General features: G+C 37.2%; 1 protein-coding gene and 2 long non-coding RNA genes across 4 annotated transcripts; 2 read left to right on the top strand and 1 right to left on the bottom strand.

Moving 5' to 3' along the window:
- Positions 1–1,465: 1,465 nt before the first annotated feature.
- On the bottom strand, positions 1,466–22,093 carry LOC100374271 (uncharacterized). Of its 2 annotated transcripts, XM_085502396.1 has the most exons (8): positions 21,995–22,093; positions 18,261–18,525; positions 9,164–9,220; positions 5,680–5,739; positions 5,096–5,254; positions 4,221–4,343; positions 3,650–3,758; positions 1,466–2,611 (listed from the first exon to the last, which is right to left on the bottom strand). In XM_085502396.1, exons 2-8 carry the CDS (start codon positions 18,507–18,509, stop codon positions 2,421–2,423), a joined length of 948 nt encoding a protein of 315 aa, XP_085358522.1. In that variant the 5' UTR covers positions 18,510–18,525; positions 21,995–22,093; the 3' UTR covers positions 1,466–2,420. The 2 variants fall into 2 exon arrangements, with proteins under 2 accessions (XP_085358522.1, XP_002734638.3); XM_002734592.4 differs by lacking the exon at positions 5,680–5,739.
- On the top strand, positions 9,560–10,134 carry LOC144351878 (uncharacterized). The gene is made up of 2 exons (XR_013420471.2): positions 9,560–9,776; positions 10,083–10,134. It is a non-coding gene; the product is annotated as an uncharacterized LOC144351878 (long non-coding RNA).
- Positions 16,135–17,467, top strand: LOC146739466 (uncharacterized). The gene is made up of 2 exons (XR_014930188.1): positions 16,135–17,109; positions 17,416–17,467. It is a non-coding gene; the product is annotated as an uncharacterized LOC146739466 (long non-coding RNA).
- Positions 22,094–22,580: the final 487 nt, after the last annotated feature.

Genomic DNA, 22,580 nt, shown 5'->3' with positions numbered 1-22,580 from the left:
CAACCAGTGCTCGCTAACTGCACCTAATCGCCTAGCTTCACATCACTACACTTATTCCCCTTGGCCACCCCCCAAAAAAGATGCTTCATTACCGGGCTTATTACTTGCAGAGAGCATGAAACTCATCCACGCGACCCACACCAAACGGCGGCAAAGGCCTTTGAATCTGGCTGTACTAGGATGGTGAAAGTAATGGTACAGCATTATAACAGTGAATAAGTACTGAGAAATAATTGTAAACTCATAGTTGCTGTCGACATAGGAAGTAAAGTAAGCAAATAACACCGAATAAACGGCATGGTAAAGAAAAAATGCAAGCAATGGAAAGCATACATGTGGCTACAAAAATAACTACCCGCAGTTACACATTTTACCAATGATCGAAGTTGACATTATCGCTTTTAAAATTTTAAAATTTTAAAATTAATCTCAAGTCAAATGAAAGTCAAAAAACACAAAATTAGTGTAACAGGAAAAACAGACCACTGGACTAATAGCTGAAATCTGTAAAGTTCTGTAAAGCATTTTGATACTCAAGTATCAGAAATACCTGTGTTAGAATATATAATGCAAACAAGACTTGTACATTAGTACGTTACATTACATTCCAATGGTGTTGGTTCAATTCACTTAATTTTAAATACTTGTTACAAAGTATGCAAATGGGGACAGTTTTAACTTGAAACTACTCCAACACTAAGATATCAGCGACTCGCTTGTCAGCTATGCATAATGCACAATCAATACAATAAAATATATTCGGGCGTTGTAGAATATCATGCCATGTAAATGGATGTTATACTCTAAATGTCATTCACCACTCAACACAATTTTTAAGTACAACAACTTAATTATTAAATCATTGGGCACGATATACTACATCAATTACATGTAACCCATGTAAATTACAAATAATGATATATTATCAAGTCATTATTGAAGCAAATTCTGTACAAACATGGTCGATACCGCAGTAAAATTGCCCAAAAACCATTTAAACAATATAACAAATACGTTAGAGAAATAGGCTGGAAAAGCAAGTTACTATCTTACCTATAATTGATTATTCATGATTCAAACTGGATGGCACAGTTTTGGTGCACCCACTGAGAAGAGACTGACATTAACCAAGATCACATGCACCCAGTGTGCTACCAAGGTTCAGACTGATGATAAAGGTAACCCTCGACCATGAGCCCAGGCAACCCCGGTGACCCGGTCAATGACCTTGCTTCAAAATAATGAATTGCAAACCTTATAAAGTTGAAAATTACAATGAAATATTAAGCACTAGGTTTACCAAATTTTTAAAGAACAAATCGATTACAACAGAAAAAATAAATGTTTCTCCAATACCAATCGCCCTCTATGGCGACCTTGTACCTGTAAGTAAATGCAAACTGTCTAACTGCATACAAATTACTCAATAATTACATAGATTACAGGAAGTAGAAGCTTGGCAATGTAAGTTTGATAGTAGTGTATTAATTTATTATTAAACGGCAATACAGTAAAAATTTTCAAAATGTGAGTATTTCCACTTGTTACATTAGTAATTTCCCTGGTTCTTCTAAAAGCAATTTTGAATCACAATCACTGATACTTCGCTGATAAATTATTGGTTCCTCAAAACAAGAAGGATTGAATTTACGATGCTATCTACAGTTTGCAGTGCCTTTTTTTGTTTTTACGCAGAAACTATTGATGACTTGGTTCAAAGAATGATGATCAAGGCAACCCCTGACCATGAGCCCAGGCAACCCCGGTGACCCGGTCAATGCCTTAATGATGCGATTGTCGCATACGACTTATTTACCACTTCCGTGTCACTGAGAATGTTCTAGAACCGTACGGTGTCTGGGTGGAATATTCTGGATTTTTTTTAGAAACTGGTTGAATAGGTAATAGAACACTGTAGGAGGCGCAATAGAAGGTAATGGAACATTCTAGAAATTAGTAGTAAGTTCCAGACTCATTATGTATGCTGATGTAATGGTCTATTTATAGATAGTGTCATCTAGTCAATGGAGTAGTGGAGTTTTACCGCGTTATTGTACTTGATGTTTGCAGAGTATAATAATACCAGTACCAGTTGAAACCTCATCTGTTGGCTCCGTGTTCGTATTTTATCATCGTCGCCAGGGAAGTCTTTCTGTTACTGTTGCCATTTTGGTATTTGAACCATCACACCTGTACTATACCAATTACGGTAATATTACGTTGCGTGTGACAGCGATGCTGAAGTGAAGCTGACCCTGAAGTGAAGCCAAAGCTTACACAATAAACTGTACTGAATGATGTTTTTTTTGTTATTTTCCTGCTACAAATACATTTTGTTTATATGGACAGTCAAGGCTATATCACCAAGGTATTTTATTGTCAACCACAGTAGACTAACTTTGGTGATCAAAACGCCATTGTCAGCCATTGACCTGGTTGTCAATACTGCTATATGGAGGTGCTGGATCTACTCCTGGCGCAGATGGCTGTTGCTGTTGTTGTTGTTGGTGCTGCTGCTGCTGCTGCGGTTGATTTTGATAAGTTGGCTGTACCATCATCATCATGACGGGCTGTTGATTATAGCCGGATGCTACCATAGGTTGTTGGACACCTGTAAATATGCAATGAACAATTATCAATGCCGTGAGTTAAAATTTGACATATTATAGAATAATTAGTTCATGAAACAACAACCACTGTTTTTAAAGGGTGGTAGTCATCGCGCCACGCATGTGTGAGATTATATGGGTCTCATATAAACAAAGACGGCGACTTTGACTGTAGCGCAAATCAACGAGTACAAACTGAGACATTAACAAGCTTTAATTAGGTATTTTCAGGTGATTGAAAAGTATCGAAGGAGTCACTGGTGATAATTAGTGCAAGTCGCGCCCAGGTCAAACCTCATACTTGTGATTTCCATTAGAAGACACATTGGATTGTGGGAAAATCAATGTTTGCACATGTGCACCACCGTCCTTAAAGGGTTGTGTTTTTGGCTCAAAAAATTAGTGACAGAACAGCAGAGCATGTTGTCCATTTCAGATTTGGCTAGTTTCTCACACTTCAATCACATTTGCCATTTATTGAATAATCAGGTTGTTTCTAGCCAACCAATCATAGCACTTTTGTACACAATCCGTAACTTCATTTTTGTGGGATGTGCATGTAGTATAATAATAAAGTGTCTCCTTCAAAACAAAGTCAAGACATGTACAAAGTCATGTACAATGAGATATTAACTATTGACTATGGTTATTTATAGTATTCCGACAATATTCATGTCATATCACATCCATAGTAGTTTATTTGGTTGTTGCCATGGCAATTACAATTATTATTATCTTGTTAAAAATCTCATAGAGGTCAACCCAAGGACACAACATACATTTTTTGTACCAAGTATCAAAGCAATTAAACTGGTAATTTTTATGAAAAAGTCAAAAACAACATTTTTTACCAACAATTTTCACTAAAATATTCACTGAAAGATATTGTTACCCAAGTATCAAAGCAATTGCGCTTATTGTAGAAGATGAAAATGTAATTGTTGACAGACGGACGACAAGCTGACAGACACTCACCTATATGAACAGTTCCACTCTGATGACAGAGGAGCTAAAATGTGAGAAGTTAAAATACACCATACCTTGCATTCCCGTAGCTGGCATCATATAAACCAATTGAGTTCCCTGTGGTGTTGCCATGCTCACCATAGGTACTTGTTGGGGTGTATTCCCAGGAGCTGTATAATACATCTACAAAAAGATTGCTCAATAAATGAATTTGTCCCTATTTTGACATTTCACACATGACATCTCATAATTACCCATATGACATCTTATGAACACCCACATGACATTTCATAATTACCCATGTGACATCTCATGACACGACGTGACATTCCATAATTACCCATATGACATCTCATAATTACCCACGTGACATCTCACAATTACCCACGTGACATCTCACAATTACCCACGTGACATCCCATAATTACCCACGTGACATCCCATAATTACCCACGTGACATCCCATAATTACCCACGTGACATCCCATAATTACCCACGTGACATCCCATAATTACCTATATGACATCCCATAATTACCCACGTGACATCCCATAATTACCCATGTGACATCCCATAATTACCCACGTGACATCCCATAATTACCCATATGACATTTCAAAATTTATTTACTGATTATTACTTACTGCTCTTTGTGGTCCTTGAATACAGCAAACAGCACGACCACATAAACATGCACTGATGATAGTAATGATGGCAACAACAATCGATATAATCAAATTCATACTATACAGGGCAACACAGCTCCTCTAAAATTTAAAAATAAACAATAGTCTGAGTTAATCTGGAAGCTGTTTGGGTTAATTTAACACTTCATAAATCAGTGGCAGTATTATCTATAGGAGTAAGAACAGATCCCAACAAGAACATCTGATTGGTCCAAGCTTTTCACCACCAGATTTTCTCGCCCAAATCTGTCTGTACTTTTTTCTAATATTCTTCATATTTCTGGAAATGAACCCTAATTTTGGAATCGAGTCAATTTTCAGTTTTTACTTAAAAAAATTGGTTATTTTTGTCCCAGGACAAATTTGTGATGAAACGAGGGAAATGTTGGTGAGAAGGTTAATCCATTAAAACAGCTACCAGTGCATTTCAATCTGGGGGGGGGGGGGGTCAATAAAGACAAAGAACTCCTGTGTGTTGAGATTATTGAAGGCATATTTAAAATTAGTCTTTTTAAACAAGAACATTGGTCTGCTATTTGATATGCACTACATGAAAACGTATTGTAAACAATATATTGTAAAGGTCTTTGAAAAGCTAATTAATATGCAAAATTAGACCATTAATATGCATCATTGCAACAAAAACTTATCAGGTCTGCACATTATCCCAATAATTGTTGTTTTTTTAAATATCAATGGAACAGATACAAGTACACACACACACACACACACACACACACAGACAAAGTAACTACCAAAACTTCCATTGTGTGCTTTGCACAATGGAGTGAAACCTGCAAGTTGAAAATTATTTTTATTATTTCTATACCTACATAGTGACTATAAGCACAAGTCCATATATAGTCATACGATGTGTACTGATACATGTAACCACATTCATCTTCACTAGCGATACCAACAGCCGACAATGGCAGCAATGTGGCGATGGCCAATACAGCGGCTATGATTGATAACACCATATTAGCAATGATCTACAAAAATAAAGTAATTGATGTTACAAGAATAATTTAAAATGTATTTCATGAATGAAGAACCATGTTGAGGTTGTTTATGAGTATTCAACCTATTAAATAAGAGCGAAAAAACACATGACTTGTTTTTTTCATAAGTTTTTATTTGTATCTATTAAGAAATATTTTTTTTATTCAAATCTGTTTGAAAACTATTATTTCATTAAACATAGTTAAACTATTGAACAGCTTGCCCATGATTGCTAGGTAAGGCCAGACTTTTTTATTTTTTGTTTCTCGAGTTTTTATAAGGCAATTGTTTTGAAGAGGGCGAAAAAAAAAAATTAATTCTTTTTTTCCATTAGATTTGTGTGATTCTCAAAGAATTGCAAGTGAGATCATTGATCGGAGAGAAGAAATGAAATAAAATTTATTCCATGTATAACCTTTTTCTCATCTGCACGAGACTTCGGTACTTTGATCATGATTCTCCAACGAAAATGCAACTTGGGTTTGTTATGCGGCAGGTGAAAAAAAAGAAGAAGATAAAAATAATTTTTTTTAGCAATTTTTTTGCATTTACAAGTCGGCGAGTGCAAGAAATTTTTTTTACTTCTTTTCTGCATGTCAGCTTGAAACCTGTGCCTCTCACATTTTTTTTTTCAATTTTGCAGGTTAATGTGTGCTGCATATGGTAGAATGGATAACATTTTTCTGTTTTAGAGGATATGCTGTTGTTCCGATCGACTTTTAAAAGATGTATTTTGAAAGCATTATGTGATAAATGTAAAACTTATATTTTCTTCTTGTGGTTTTAAATAATCAATACAATAAAAAAATTAAACTGTGCATCAGCGCATCATTTTTCAATTTTCCCTAGAGCGAGAATTTTTTGTTTTTTTTTTTTTTGGCCTAAGTTATGTACATATAATAATTAAAACTATTGTGAAATACTTTATTTTCACTTGGGATTAATTTTCGCTATTTTCACTGCAGGAATGATTCAGTGAAAATAAAATCCAGTGAATATACCTTTTTTCCTATATTTTACATCCAATTAACTTATCAAAAATCAGTGAAAACAAATTCCTTCCATAACACCCAAAAAATCTTTTCAGTGAAAATTAATTCCAGCTAAAACAAGTCATTGTTAATGACACAGTCCCCGTCCCAAATTTTGTGATCTGACATATCAATTTGATGCTGATGAAGTCATTGAGATTAGATTGAAACCATTAATAGGAGATGGATTTGTAAAAAATTATGATTTAGTGCTTTTACACAAGAATTGGACACTGGGCAATCATATTGAATCAAATTACAAAAAACAAGTGGCGTATACAACAGATTGTTTATTTACATCAAAACACGTGTTCCGTGTAGTAGTAATATGGCCAAAAATAAAATCAGCCGTTATTTGGCCATCTTTGATCTGATTATGAAACACACTGATATGTATGATGTATGTGCCAAATACGAATGAAAATGGTACATAAATTGTGGAAATATAGTAGCAAGGCCAAAAAGTCAGATTGCTGTCAATCGGCCATCCTTGACCAGATTTTGAAGCAAATTGTTATGGACATGCATCCTAACATGTATAAAGTACATGTATGTGCCAAATTTGAATGAAAACTGACAGAGCACTTCCAAGATACCGCATAAAAAAACAAAACAAGATGCCTGCCAGTCGACCATCTTTGATCCAATTGCGAAATAAATTGTACTGGACATGTAACCTAACATGTATAATCTATGTACCAAGTTTGAATGACAACTGACAAAGTATGTCCAAAATACCACATTTTCAAAAAACAAGATGGCTGCCAGTCGGCCATTTTGAATCGAATCGCTAAACCACTGCATGTACATATGTCCCACATAAGGTACTAGGCACATGCAAAGAATGAATGGAATCGGTCCACAGGATTCTGAAATATTACTATTGACAGACTGACGCACGAACGGACGGATGGACGGACAGACTCAGGAACTCACAGATGGTCTGGGACATGTATCCTGACATGTATGATCGATGTACTAAATTTGAATGAAAACTGACAAAGCATGTCCGAAATACAACATTTTCAAAAAACAAGATGGCTGCCAGTCGGCCATCTTTGATCCAATTGTGAAATAAATCGTCATGGACATGTATCCTAACATGTATAATCTATGTACCAAATTTGAATGAAAACTGACAAAGCAGTCGGCCATTTTGAATCGAATCGCTAAACCACTGCATGTGCATATGTCCCAGATAAAGTACTAGGCACATGCAAAGAATGAACAGAATCGGAGATATGACTCCGGACGGATGCACAGACGCACGGACGGAGACCGAATTATAAGTCCTCGTTTTCGGACTTTGTCTGAACGGTGACTAATAAAGTATTTTACAGTATCGTAAAACTGAAGCTGTACCCGAAATGTGATTACTATAGGGTAAATCACAGACAAAGTGATGTAAAATCAAAGTTCCATAATATTTGAACAAAATCCATGTATTCAGGGCATAGACCATGTTTTGAATCGAATGATAGAAAAGAGATATGATGTATGATGGTCATGTGACATTTGAATGTGATCTATCCAGACATGTCAGAGATATAGGATGCACAGAAGTGAAGTCCTGTATTTTCAGATTTCTTCAGAATGGGTATAAACAATAGTGTTATAGAAGAACAATGAGGCTATCAATAATTACATGTATTTATAAAAATTACTAGTTTATCTACCCATTAATTGTTTCTCGTAAAACTACTTGAAAGTTAAAAAATAATGCAACAATATATGTCAGCAGAATTTGAAAGGGAAATTACTCACCATATATGAAAATAGTTTGAAGAGAAAAATGATTTATACTATACGATGAAAACATGTGTGTTTATCAGAATGGTGATTATCTGACTCCAAGAATTTGCTGGTTAATTATTAACTTGTGTGTACCTGGTAATCATTTTTTTTGTACGATTATAACATATACTGTATTAATCCCAAGGTCTCTTATTAGATAACACAACCAGAATTGCATAAATGTACCGGTATAATCAATGTTAAAAATATGGTGTAACTTCAAATGGCATATTATCTCGTTCAAAGTGACACCTCCTTCTCATATCATGCACAATTGTATAATCTACCGGTACATATAAAACAGTTCGACATTTTGAAACAAATCACAAAATAAAACATGAGTGTCATTCATTCAAAGTTTCAATGAAATCGACCGAGGAATGCTTGCAAATCTGCCAGTCAGTCAAAGGTCATCTAAACGCAATTCAAATTGATGTGCCTAGTTATAACACACAAGTTGTCTTTGTTTGTCCCTACTATGAAAATAAAACAGTCTAGTCATTTTCTTGATGACAAGAATGCTCACAAAAAATTAAGTCATCAACACTACATGAATTAACCTGACAAAATTTGAGTCAATTTTCAGTTTTTCTCCAAAAATGTGGCTATTTTTGTTCCAATATATCTTATGAAGGAAAGTGCAGACTGTGAAAGGGACTATTTTGTGAATTTGTGAAGAAAAGAGGAAACTGCTGGTGAAAAGGTTAATGGAAAAAACATTGAACATTTCTTTTCTAATACAGTACATCTTTGATCGTCCAACAATGAATTCTGTTTACGATTTGGTTACTTGATGACACCTCAAGTTACTGATAATTTAATCACTGAAAATGAATTCACTGAACTCCTCGGTGTTATTCGGCTATCAGCAAGGCTGATATCTTGAAACGACTGTAACTGTTGCATTTATTACAGTATACATATCACTAGAAACATCAACAAACTTTTAACAGATAGACGGACAGAACAAACCAATTAATGCAATGATCTGTTTTAATGGTAGTTGTACCTTTAACATAACCAACAATTCAAATTACAATTCTTTTCTCATATATGAATTAATTGTCAACTCACCGTACATTTATTCTTCTTACAACCAGACACACATCCTAGTATTCCAGTTACTATTATCTGTAAATATTTGAGAATGCAGAGAAAAATATGAAAGTAAAATATTATACATTTTTATTAATCCATGTCTACTACCATGGATTGATATCATAAAGAATACATGACAGTCATAACCATGGTGATTTGCAAATTATGAGACACAAACACTCTTCTTTTAAAGCGGCAATTGAATAGTTTTGTGGCATCACATATTGAAATGGATTGCTGTGTGCTGTGATCGCATAAACATAAATGAAAGATTATCTTCATATCCACTTATACAAAACGCATGTATTACTCTTTAAAAAACAGTATGAGATTTACACTTAGTCAGTTTTTCCAAAGACTAACTGTTATGGCCAAATAACGTTATACTAATTTGCTATTGTACAGTCCATCGCCCTCTGTAGTTGAGATTTGGTAAGGTGGCTATTTATAGCACCGGGAAAAAGCAGAGAGAAATGGCAGATCGCATCATGTCTTGCTGGTGTTTTGACGCATTTGCATGAATTACAGCAGTCGAGTGAACTACACTAAGCGAAGTTTAGGTTGTTGGTTGTTGGGGTCTAATATTACGGTGAGCATAAATATGATTTCTTTGTTACGAACTGCTGACTTTTGCGACGTTTGTTTGAGGTCATTGCTTCGTATACATGTGACTCGTGTTTACCGATCACGCTAGTCTTTACGCTTTACGATCTACTGCGTGTAATTCCATGTATTTCTAAGATGTGTTGTGATATCTTTACCTTTTGTGAGGTAGTCGCTAACTGTGATGATAGTAATATTACTGTACAAAATGTACATGTATACTATGCATATCAATCGATTACGTGAAATGTATTGTTTACTTATGTGCTTTATTTCTCTGTATACCTTTCAGTCAATCGTTTCTCAGTGGTGGAAAGGAATAAAGTGTCAAGTTTATGTTCGGACATTTGTTTCTTATATTTTTGGAGAGCGCATTGACAACTCCCAATAATCCAACAAGGGACCGATCATTAGCCTTTTTGTTTGCGTCCTACATTCTATTGACGTAATAGGCAAGTTGTTGTCTTGAACATGGATCATCGATATACTGACCCAAATTTGAGTATGCGTAGTTTCATCAAAGAAACACTTGGTGCACAAGGGTCCGCCAGAAAGGGAAGTCACGTGAGTAGTGATCATTCAGATGTCCGTCGCAGTACCCGGATAAAAATACCCACTGATAAAGGTTTTGAATATGCAATGGAAATTAATAGAAAGAAACTGAAGTCACTGTGCACGCAGCTGCATGCCATGACAGACCAAATACTGGGTCAAATGGAAACACCCACAGATGTAAACGTTGTGAGAAAAAAATATACAGCATGGATGGAAGTATATGAAGAATTTCTGGATACCCATGATGCATATGTCAAATACCTGTCCGGCCAAGAGCAGTGGGAATTTCAGTCAAGTTGGTTTGAAAAGCATGACAGGGCGTTTCAAGGCTTTAACCGTAAAGTGAGTGACTGGATTAGTAAACAAGATTCTCAATCAAGGAAGACACACAGAATAAGTCCAGAAGACAGCGTTTCCAGTGTTGGTACTTATACACGAAATAGATTAGGAAGATATCAAAGTAGTGTAGCCTCTTCTCGATCCAGTTCACTATCTGCTGCTAGATTGAAGGAAGAACAGCGTAAAGCAGAACTGTTGGCTAGGGTTGCTGCATTAGACCAGCGCAAGAAACTGGAGATTGAAAGAATTCAACAAGAGGAAGCAAAAATAGCTTTAAAGTTGCGAGAGGAAAAATTAGCCTTGGAAACAGAGATGGCCATCGCAGAGGCAAAGACCAAAGTTCTCGATAAATTTGAATTAAGTGGATATGATCAGCAGAGTAGAGACTATATACCATACAGACATCAAGTGATAAAACAAGAACAATATGATTCAAGATGTCAAGATAATATTTGCATTGATGAACAGCCTGCCAAAGATTGGAAACATGATGAGTCACGACCGGTTGTGAAGGCACCAGCACTGGATAGAGGTGAGTTCATTTCATGTGACAGGCGTGTTGATGAGCGCAGCGCGAATTCTATGCATTATGCGCGGGGTGATAGTGTGCACAATAATTGCGGCCCTGGCTTTGCGGGCAGTGTGCATGACATGCGCCGCGTGGGTGGTCTTCGGAGTGATTCTGATTCCGGTTCCCTTGTCTCTAATCACAAATCATCTGATGAAGTCATTTTGGCAGTTGTGCGGGAATTAAAGAAACCCCAATCCGACATCAACAAATTTAGTGGTAACCCTATGCAATATAGAAAGTTTATGCGTCAGTTCACTTCCAGAGTTGTAGCTAACACAAGTAACGCAGAGGAGCTGATGAATTATTTAGAATTATACACAGTGGGAGAAGCAAATAAGATTGTAACTGGGTATGGTAATCTGAGTCCAGAACAGGGATATCCAGCTGCCCGCAGGGAACTGGAAGAAAGGTATGGTGATAATGAGGTGATTGCCAACTCATATGTGGAAGAAGCTTTACGCTGGCCAAGCATAAAGGCTCATGATGTGAAGGCATTGGATGCGTTTTCCATTTTTCTACAAGAATGCGAATATGCTGTTCAAAGTATTGATGCAGTGAAAATAATACAATTTCCCCAAAACATGGCAAGTCTAGTTAAGAAGTTACCATCCAGTCTGCAGGAGAAGTGGAGAGGTGTTGTGCAAGGCATTAAAGAAAGGGGTGATATTGTTGAGTTTGGAGTCCTTGTAAAGTTCATTAAGAAAGAAGCCAAAAAGGTAAATGACCCTATATATGGCAAAGATGCACTCAGGACTGACCATGAAGAGGGCAAAAACAAGGACGGCAACCAAAGACGACAACAATCTAGAGCATCTAAGGCAAGTTTTGCTACGGTTACAGATGCACCACAAAATACTCAGAAACAAGACCCAAAGGAAACTTCTTGTTATAAAGAGAATGAGAAGAGTGCTACTGATGTTCAGCAAGCAAGGAAGCCTCAAGACAAGCCATGTATATATTGTGATGGTACAAGTCATGCTATGGAAGCCTGTCGCCTGTTGGCAGCACAATCACATGATGACAGAATCAGTTTCCTGAAGTCCAAGGGACTCTGCTTTGGATGTCTCAAAATAGGTCACCAGAAGAAGTACTGTCGGTTTAAAGAGACGTGTGTACATTGCAAAAGACTGCATCCCACACTTTTACATATTAAAGAAAAAGATAAATCTCAGAATGGTGATAGACGAAATGGTGGTAACTCAAAGGTTGAGCCTGGACCTGTGAGTGCCTGGGCAAGTATGGCTTCAAAGGAACAGTGTTATATGGGGGCCGGAGATGGTGAATGTACCATGACAATTGTTCCTGTGAAAATACGAGTTAAGCATAGTAGCCGGGCAATTGAAACTTACGCATTTCTCGACCCTGGGAGCAGCATCAATTTCTGTACTGAAAGTTTAGTAAGGAAACTTGGTTTGAGCGGAAGAAAAGTGAAGATTACACTTGACACTATGGGAGTACCACATGTCATGAACACCTATATTGTTCATGGTCTTGAAGTGTGTGATCTCCAATGTAAAAATGCTATTGATCTTCCAAAGGTTTACACAAAGGATAAGATGCCAGTGTCTCGACATTACATTCCAACCCAGGATGATATTTCTCATTGGTCCCATCTTCAGGGAGTTCATGTCCCCCAGATTAACGCTGATGTGGGTTTGTTGATTGGGAATGCGATACCAGATGCATACACGCCTCTGGAAATAGTCACCGGCCCACAAGGTAGTCCTCATGCCTCCAGAACTCGTCTTGGGTGGACTTTGTGGAATGTAGTTCGCGGTGAAGATAACAGAGAGCAAGGTAGCTACACAGTTAACAGAGCTGATATTATTGCTGTACAGGAATCAGAAGAGCTGAAGCAGTTGGACCTTATGGTAAGAAGCTCTATCAATTTTGATTTTCCTGAGCGTGCAGTTGACGACAAGAGGGAGCCCTCCCAGGAAGACAAGATGTTCACAATGAAAGTGAATGAATCCATCAGTCATGTTAATGGACATTATCAGATAAGTTTACCGTTTCGAGATGATGATGTGAAGCTGCCAAACAACAAAGAATATGCTACCAAACGACTTAAAGGTATTGAGAAGAAGTTGAGAAAGTATCCTGAATTCTACATGGATTACACAGCCTTCATGGAAAGTATTATTAGTAAAGGATATGCAGTGAAAGTTCATGAAGATAAACTTGGTAGAAGTGATGGTAAAGTTTGGTATGTTCCTCATCACGGTGTTTACCACCCACGAAAACCAGGGAAGATACGTGTTGTTTTTGACTGTGCAGCCAGGTTCCAGGGAACAGCATTGAATGATCATCTGTTACAAGGGCCAGATTTAACAAACAACTTACTTGGTGTGTTGCTACGCTTCAGACAAGAGCCTGTCGCTTTGATGGCTGACATCGAAGCAATGTTTCATCAGGTATGGATCCCAAAAGGTGACTGTGACTGTCTGCGGTTTTTGTGGTGGCCTAATGGTGACTTAGACAGACAACCGGAAGTATATGCCATGACAGTTCATTTGTTTGGGGCGGTATCTTCCCCCAGCTGTGCAAATACTGCACTTCAAAGAACCGCTGAAGACAACAAAAACTTCTTTGGTGCAGATGTCGTGAATACAGTCCTCAGAAACTTCTCTGTTGATGACTGTTTAAAGTCTGTAGAATCTGAAACTAAGGCTATAAGTTTGGTACATGACCTGAGAGATCTGTGTCAACGAGGTGGGTTTAACCTAACAAAATGGATGAGTAACAGTCGCGTTGTCTTAGAATCGATTCAGACTGAAGAGCGTTCTAAGGAAGTTAAGCAACTTAACCTCGACTATGATGATCTTCCTGTTGAGCGTGCTTTAGGGGTGTTTTGGTTGGTTGAACCAGACATGCTTGGCTTCAAAATTATTGTGCAAGACCGACCAACCACTAGGAGGGGAATATTGTCCATCGTCAGTTCCATCTATGATCCTCTCGGCCTTGTGTCACCATTTATACTCCCAGCAAGAATACTTTTACAAAGCTTGTGGCAGCAAGGCAGTGGATGGGATAGGCCTATTGAAGGGGCTGGTCTTCAGGTGTGGCATAAATGGCTGTCTGGCTTGCCAAAATTGGAGTCATTCTCAGTTGCGAGGTGTTATAAACCTAAACATTTTGGCGAAGTACTTTCATGTCAAGTACATAATTTCAGTGATGCCAGTGAACAAGGATATGGGATGGTATCGTATCTGCGTCTGGTCAATAAGAGAGGAGAAATTCATTGCTCCATACTTCTGGGAAAATCTAGGGTTGCACCCCTTAAAAAGGTGACGATACCCCGCATGGAACTGACTGCAGCAACGCTTTCAGTACGAATGAATGACAAACTGAAGAGAGAGTTGGATTACAACATTGACAAGTCCTATTTTTGGACAGATAGCATGTCAGTGCTGAGATACATCACTAATGAGACTACACGCTTCCATACGTTTGTCTCTAACCGTGTGTCTACAATTCGTGAGGGATCAGAAGTGTCTCAGTGGAGGTACATAAATACGAAATTAAACCCAGCAGATGATGCTTCAAGGGGTTTGATAATAACTGACTTCATAAAATGCAAGAGATGGGTTACTGGTCCTGATTTTCTGTGGTCTCCAGAATCGGAATGGCCAGAGAATCAAGTAGTCTTAGAGAGGATTCATGATGAGGATCCTGAAGTGAAAAAGCTCTCAAATGTTGTTCTGATAGATGAGCAATCTAGCTTCATGAGTAGTCTCATTTCTCGTTTTTCAAGCTGGATGTCACTGAAGCGGACAGTTGGATGGATCTTAACTGGTAAGAGAAATTTACAACATTGGGCCAATCTGCGAAAACAAGTGCGAGAAAGTATCTCTGCAGATGTAGATCCTAAAAAACAAGAGCAGCTTGTTGATGACAAGATGAGAAAAATGAGGTCCAGAGTAAACCTCAAGTCTGCATCTCTTGATATCGACACACTACAAGAGGCAGAAAGATGCATTGTGACTTATGTACAAAGAAGTCACTTCCAAGATGAGTTGGATATACTTCTCAAAGGTCTTCATAGTAAGACTAGAATGACTGTTAAGCAGACAAGCCGTGTCTATAAACTTGATCCAATTCTGGAAGATGGTCTTATCAGAGTTGGTGGACGCCTGCATCGTGCAGCACTGTCAGATGATGAGAAGCATCCAATTATTATACCTAAGGATTCTCCTGTAGCAAATCTAATTTTGCAAGACGTACACAAAACTGTTGGGCACCTAGGAAGGAATTCGATGTTAGCTAAGCTAAGGCAACACTTTTGGATCCTTTGTGCAAATACAATCATTCGGAGAATTATCTCGAAATGTGTTATATGCCGCAGATATCGAGCCAAAGCTGGTGAGCAAAAGATGGCAAGTTTGCCTGTGGACCGTTTAACACCAGATGAACCCCCTTTCACACGTAGTGGTGTGGATTATTTTGGACCTATATTAGTTAAACGTGCTCGGAGTGTTATCAAGAGATACGGTGTTGTTTTCACGTGCTTGGCTACCAGAGCTATACACTTAGAAGTGGCTCATTCGCTTACTACTGACTCATGCATTAATGCATTGCGCAGATTCATGGCACGAAGAGGTCAGGTCAAGATTGTGCGGTCGGATAATGGAACAAATTTGGTTGGAGCCAATCATGAGTTACGTGATGAAATAAATAGGTGGAACCATAGTAGAATCTCTGGAACATTACAACAAAGCAATATTAGATGGGAGTTTAACCCTCCAGCTGGGTCCCATTTCGGTGGAGTGTGGGAGCGACAAGTCAGAACGGTGCGGAAGGTTCTCTTTGGATTGTTGAAAGAACAAGTCATTCACTTGGATGACGAGGGTCTTGCTACACTGTTCTGTGAAGTGGAAAACATTATAAATAGTCGGCCAATAACACAGCTTTCAGATGACCCGAATGACTTAGAACCACTTACGCCAAATCATTTGCTACTTCTTCAGTCCAATCAGAGTTTACCACCAGGAGTGTTCCAAAGTCATGATAATTATGTACGTCGTAGGTGGCGCCAGATCCAATATCTCGCAGACATGTTTTGGAAACGGTGGTTAAGAGAGTATCTACCAATGCTTCAAGAGCGCCAGAAGTGGTTAAAACCTCGGAGAAACCTGGCAGTAGATGATATAGTTCTGGTGGTAGACAACTCATCACCAAGGAACTCCTGGCCGATGGGAAGAGTTATTGAAGTTATGAGGGACCGCAATGACTTGGTCAGAGTAGCCAAAGTGAAAACAAGCTCAAATGTCCTTGAACGTCCTATTGACAAGTTGTGCATAATTTTGGAAGCTGATGTTGTCTGTGGTGGTACTTGACTTTCTGACTTTCCAGGATGACTGTTTCAGGATATCCGGTTTGGAGATCTGGGAGCCTGTGGGTCGGATTGCTGTGTGGGCTATCCTGGCTGTGTGTGTTTTGCGCGCTGTTTGTGTTGTTTGCGTTGTTTGCGTTGTGTGCACTATGTACCCGTTTTTGCTCGCAGCGTTCCTTTTTTGGCATCAACACATGTTGTTACATGCGATGGACTCATCGTATTCATGTTGATTTATTTGTCCTTCTTTCTTATTTGTAATTGTTTCAAGTATTTACACAATTAGGAGGCCGGGATGTTATGGCCAAATAACGTTATACTAATTTGCTATTGTACAGTCCATCGCCCTCTGTAGTTGAGATTTGGTAAGGTGGCTATTTATAGCACCGGGAAAAAGCAGAGAGAAATGGCAGATCGCATCATGTCTTGCTGGTGTTTTGACGCATTTGCATGAATTACAGCAGTCGAGTGAACTACACTAAGCGAAGTTTAGGTTGTTGGTTGTTGGGGTCTAATATTACGGTGAGCATAAATATGATTTCTTTGTTACGAACTGCTGACTTTTGCGACGTTTGTTTGAGGTCATTGCTTCGTATACATGTGACTCGTGTTTACCGATCACGCTAGTCTTTACGCTTTACGATCTACTGCGTGTAATTCCATGTATTTCTAAGATGTGTTGTGATATCTTTACCTTTTGTGAGGTAGTCGCTAACTGTGATGATAGTAATATTACTGTACAAAATGTACATGTATACTATGCATATCAATCGATTACGTGAAATGTATTGTTTACTTATGTGCTTTATTTCTCTGTATACCTTTCAGTCAATCGTTTCTCAGTGGTGGAAAGGAATAAAGTGTCAAGTTTATGTTCGGACATTTGTTTCTTATATTTTTGGAGAGCGCATTGACAACTCCCAATAATCCAACAAGGGACCGATCATTAGCCTTTTTGTTTGCGTCCTACACTAACTAATTTGCTTTAATACTGTTAGAAAGTAAGGAAAACATTCTAAAACTAATTATTATGCAAATTACCTAATTAACATACAAGTTGCTTATGACATACCATACCACCCCACCCCCGGTAGTGGCTATGTTTCATTTCAATCCAGCATGTATAGACAAACGAACAGAAATTTGAGCCCAAAATGGTTCTGCCAAAAAGACATTTTGGGTGTTTTGTAAGGATTATATTTTCACTGATTTTTGACGAGTTAAATGTAAAATATAGGAAAAAATGTATATTTGCTTGATTTTATTTTCACTGAATCATTCCTTCATCAAAAATAGCAATAATTAATTCCAAGCGAAAATAAAGTATTTTACAGTATATCACAATTGGATAATCAGATTTCATTCACGTCCCTTTGTAACTTAACAACATAAATGAATATTAGCAAAAAGGGCGATGGTCGTCATGCTGCACATTTGTGTTGATAAACATCCAATCTTCAAACAACCTGGGTGCGACTTGCACTGATTACCCCAGGTGACTCCTTCGATACCTTCCAATCACCCAAAACTACCTAATTAAGGTTAGGTAACATCTCAGTTTGTACTTGTTGATCTGCGCAACAGTCAAAGTCGCCATCTTTGTTTATATAAAGACCCATTTATCTTGCGCATGCATGGCGCGACGACTACCGCCCTTTAATCTGTCAACTTACAAACATTCCTGTCCAAATACCAGTGCCAACATATGAGAAAGGAATACACTCAATACCTATGGACACACTGCCAAATATAATAGCCAATGTACCCAATAAAATTAGAGTGATACCAAAACCAGTGATCGTCTTATGTGAAAATCCTATCCTCACTCCGGTCTGTTGGACTCCTGGCACAGGCTGCTGCACTACCCCAACAGGTTGTTGTACCATCAGTGCAGGCTGCTGGTTTGTCTGCGGTTGATACATACTGATTCTTCACTATCTGAATGTATGGAAGAAAGAAGACAATGAAAAGACTCAAAGTGAGTCACCTACACCAACAATGGTTTTGGAGAAGCATTAAAAAATACAAAAACTGAAAATACATGTAGATCAATTATAAAATCAAAGAAAGCTTAGAAACAATTCCCACAATAACACATTGATTGCTGAAAGCTTTCATGGACATAGCAAAATCAACAGGGAAAAAAGTCTTTGAGATGCACAATGTAATACTAGTAGAAATGTCATACATAGAATGGATAATTTTCACTAGAAATACGAAAGAAAAATAAATATTAGACATCATGCACCTTGTGATGTATACTAGTAAATGGTGGCAAAAGCTGGGTTAGTGCAAAAAAAAGGGCTTGTGTCCCTTGCAATTCACATATCACAGAATTTGATAGGTGGAGCATGGCGTCCATGAATTTTGGAGCAAGCGATTGCTAGCACAAAAACATCACAAATATTGTATTGCCAAGGACTCATGACAGCAATTCTTGAACATTATAATATAGCAAATCAGATAACTGTAAAAGACTTTTCAAAGCTGCCCAGAATTGTGAAGATGCTTGTCGATCTGTCAAAAGTTGACAGTTGATAGACCAAAACTCACAAAACATTATGACCAGAAGTGTATGCATCAACAACTTCTCGTTGGTATTCTCAAAGCGATGTATAGCCTAGTATCTTTAGTGCACCGCTGTCTTGCAATGCCATCATAAATGAAATCTCAAATAATATTTTGAAATGCAAGCAAGTGAAATTTCAGTTTTGGCGCGGTTTCTAATAAACTATCAAGAAGGATTTTTGTTAATGAAAAAAAAAGATTATAATCAAAGAAATCTTAGAAAGAACTCCCGTGTGCTGAGAGTATTGAAGACACATTAAAAATTAATTCAAAATTACTTGTACTTGAGATATTGATGGAATAGCTGAAAACTAATTATGTAAACCAGGTAACTGATATGAACAGATTTGAGCGTAAAACTAATAAGGCCTGCGTAATGTAATATCTATGTACCAAGTTTTATTGAAATGTGATTAGAACAAAAAAACTATGAATTATTATTAGAGAATTAATATGAACAAATTTCAACCCAAAATTAATCGGGCCTGTCTATTGTTCTAGAGCATTTATGTACCAAATTTTATTCAAAAGTGATGATCAGTAATTGAGATATCAGTGTTAATTAATTATTTTAATTAGGTGAATAATAAGCATAAATATTCACCAAAAACTAATTGGGTCTCTGCATAGTCCTAGGTGCATTGAAATGTGATGATAAATAAGTTGAAGTTTCATTAAAATCCAATTAGTGGTTTTTTATATATCAGTGAAACATTCATGGAAAAAATTAACTAATTATGTGAATTAGGTAATTGATATCCACAATTATTTACCCTCAAACTAATCAGGTCTCTGCATAGTCCTAGAAGATCTATGTAGCAAGTCTCATTGAAATATGATGATCAGTACTTGAGTTATCAGGCGAAAAGCTGAAAATTAACTAATTATGCTATTCAGTCATGGAACAGCTAAAAATCAGCTAATTATCATGCAAATTAGGTAATTAATATGCATGGATTTTTACTAAAACCTAATCAAATCTGCGCATTGGCCCAGAGCATCTATGCGCCAAGTTTCATCAAAAATCAATGTATGGTTCTTGACACATACACACAGACAGACAGACAGACAGACAGACAGACAGACAGACAGACAGACAGACAGACAGACAGACACACTAACTGCAAAAACTCCCTTTTTGTGCTTCGCACACAGGAGTAAAAAATATAAACAAAAGAAATTTAGTAAATATTATGGTTAACAATATTTCTGTTGATGAAACACGATGACGTATACTATTATGTATTTAAGATGAATGATGTTATTTTGAGGCAGCAGACTACATGTATGTATTTTAAATTTCTCTGATTTTAAGGTAGCGAGACTATTATTTGTGTTGAAAATTACGATTTCCACATTTATTTATTAATTGATGAAATGCACTATAAACTTTCATGTGATAAAGTCAACATAACATAGAATGTCATGTAAGTTGGTTAAAATGTAGATTTTCTGAAGGGGAGCATGACAGCAACAGTAGTGTTTTCCAAAATCAACAACACAGGTTTAATCTGTGTGCCTATAAGTTTCAAAGATAAACTCAAGACAAAGCAATGTTAGGATGTGTTATCAGTAGCTATCTGACACACAATGAGTGTTTCCAAACATTTGAGTGGTTTGTCTCCGCCCCTGTTTGTTTCACAGATTAGTCATTTGCATATGAATGTGTCAGACACAAGGTCACACAGCCACTGAAAAAAATCATTGATTTTGGTGTTTTCATCTGCCGATTTTATCGAATTATAGCTATCCCATTCCTTTATTTTTTGGTCTCCAATAGCCTTACACATTTGGATGCCCCTACACATGTTAAAACAGACCTTAATGGGAAAACAAATTGATTGTGCCAATAAACAAGCTTGAAAATCTTTGCTGTCACTTCATGGACGTTTTCTAGGAGTTTATGTTTTTCAAAATACAAGGTCTTTAACAAAAAATAACGTATACTTATTGTCATCGGATTAACACCAAATTTTCACAGCTTTATAAGGTGACAGTGAGAGGAACTTGAATGTGTCCAGACAAACTATTTCATCGATTATTTACCAACGAGTTGTGGTTTGAGTAGGGGGCAATGCGAAAGCTTGAAGTCTGGCGATTCTAAAAATATATACTTTCCTGGGTCTATTTGTAGTCATTTAGTCACAATTAGAAGATGAAAACAAGTATGCAAATAATAGTCCCACTACCTTAAATGTATCCTCTTTTTCAGTCCATGGCTTATGATTGACAATTGAATTTCTAATATGTTCTACTGAGACAGTAAAATAAAATAAAATAAAATGTTCCAAAATGAAAACAAAATCCTATTATTGAAAAGTAAATTTCTCCACCATAGGCATAACTACAGCTAAAATCTAATTCTGCCAATTATCATTTGAATATACCGTAAGTCATTGAAATTCACTTGGCCGTTATTTCTCTCTACTGTATATAGGTCACGTGGTACATGTTAACATGGTACCTCATCCAGATATCTGGGCAGTATAAAATTAATGGTTTGATCATTGTAACGGTATGTTTTTATTCGTATGTATGTATCGTGTACATTTTCATTTTCAAAACCGGTGAAAAGCCATGAATAGTATCCCGTTAGTGATATCCCGATCGAGACACAATTAAATTCCGATCAGAATATATATCCCGATCGGCGGTTAGTCCTGACTGAAATGTTTATCTCGTCTTTTACTAGTAAATAAATGAGCCCCGGGAATGAGCTTTCTGTCATAGTACAGGAGCAGTACTCCCGTAACACCCAGGAACGGGAAATGACCGAGGGAGGCCCAGGGTATTCCACGTCTAAAGACTCGCCATGTAGATCAATACAAATAACACTCACCTTTAACGATAAATTGTTATGAAAATGATAAATCGGTGTTCAATAAGACCCTCTGTACATGTATCACTTGCCTCGTCAAAAGCACACAAGCATCACTAATATCACGTGTACTACCTAACTTACTGGTAATTGCAAAGTTCTGCAATCACTTTCTCTGCTCACCTCCTGTAGCGGCTATCAACTGAACCGTCGGCGAGAGATACCGTGTGGCAAACAGTGCCAGGGTCATAAAAACTAATCTCACAACACCAGTCAAATTAAAATAAGACTTTTCAAACAAAATACAACTCTTCTGCAATAGTTTCATAAGATTTACAAAATTTAGAACTAGTTAGAACTCTTAGTAGCAGTTGACAACACCCACACGGAGCTGATAGCGGCAGCTCATCACGTTGTCAAATTTTATAAATTTCAATGGCGATCAGAAATATGACACTTTCCAGTCACAAATTGGTCAATGTGTATTAAATAGGTATTTAATCATTATTTTTTCATCCGTGTAATTATAATTTCCTGATTATTATTAACGTTAGTAAGTACGGAAGGCCGCCGAAGACTAAAATAAACAAACAAAAATTCTCGAAAT

This window comes from Saccoglossus kowalevskii, chromosome 8 (genome assembly GCF_978046115.1).
Source record: "Saccoglossus kowalevskii chromosome 8, keSacKowa6.1, whole genome shotgun sequence".
NCBI lineage: Eukaryota > Metazoa > Hemichordata > Enteropneusta > Harrimaniidae > Saccoglossus > Saccoglossus kowalevskii.
Note: the sequence above shows the minus strand (reverse complement) of the source record. Positions and strands in the feature narration are given on the sequence as shown.

Excerpts from the sequence above, each read along its gene's own strand:
- LOC100374271 (XM_085502396.1), bottom strand. The coding sequence starts at position 18,509 with ATGTATCAACCGCAGACAAACCAGCAGCCTGCACTGATGGTACAACAA. Across the intron at positions 5,255-5,679 it reads CTCGTGCAGATGAGAAAAAG|ATCATTGCTAATATGGTGTT; the intron begins GTTATACATGGA and ends TTATTTTTGTAG. Across the intron at positions 2,612-3,649 it reads GCCAGCTACGGGAATGCAAG|GTGTCCAACAACCTATGGTA; the intron begins GTATGGTGTATT and ends GCATATTTACAG.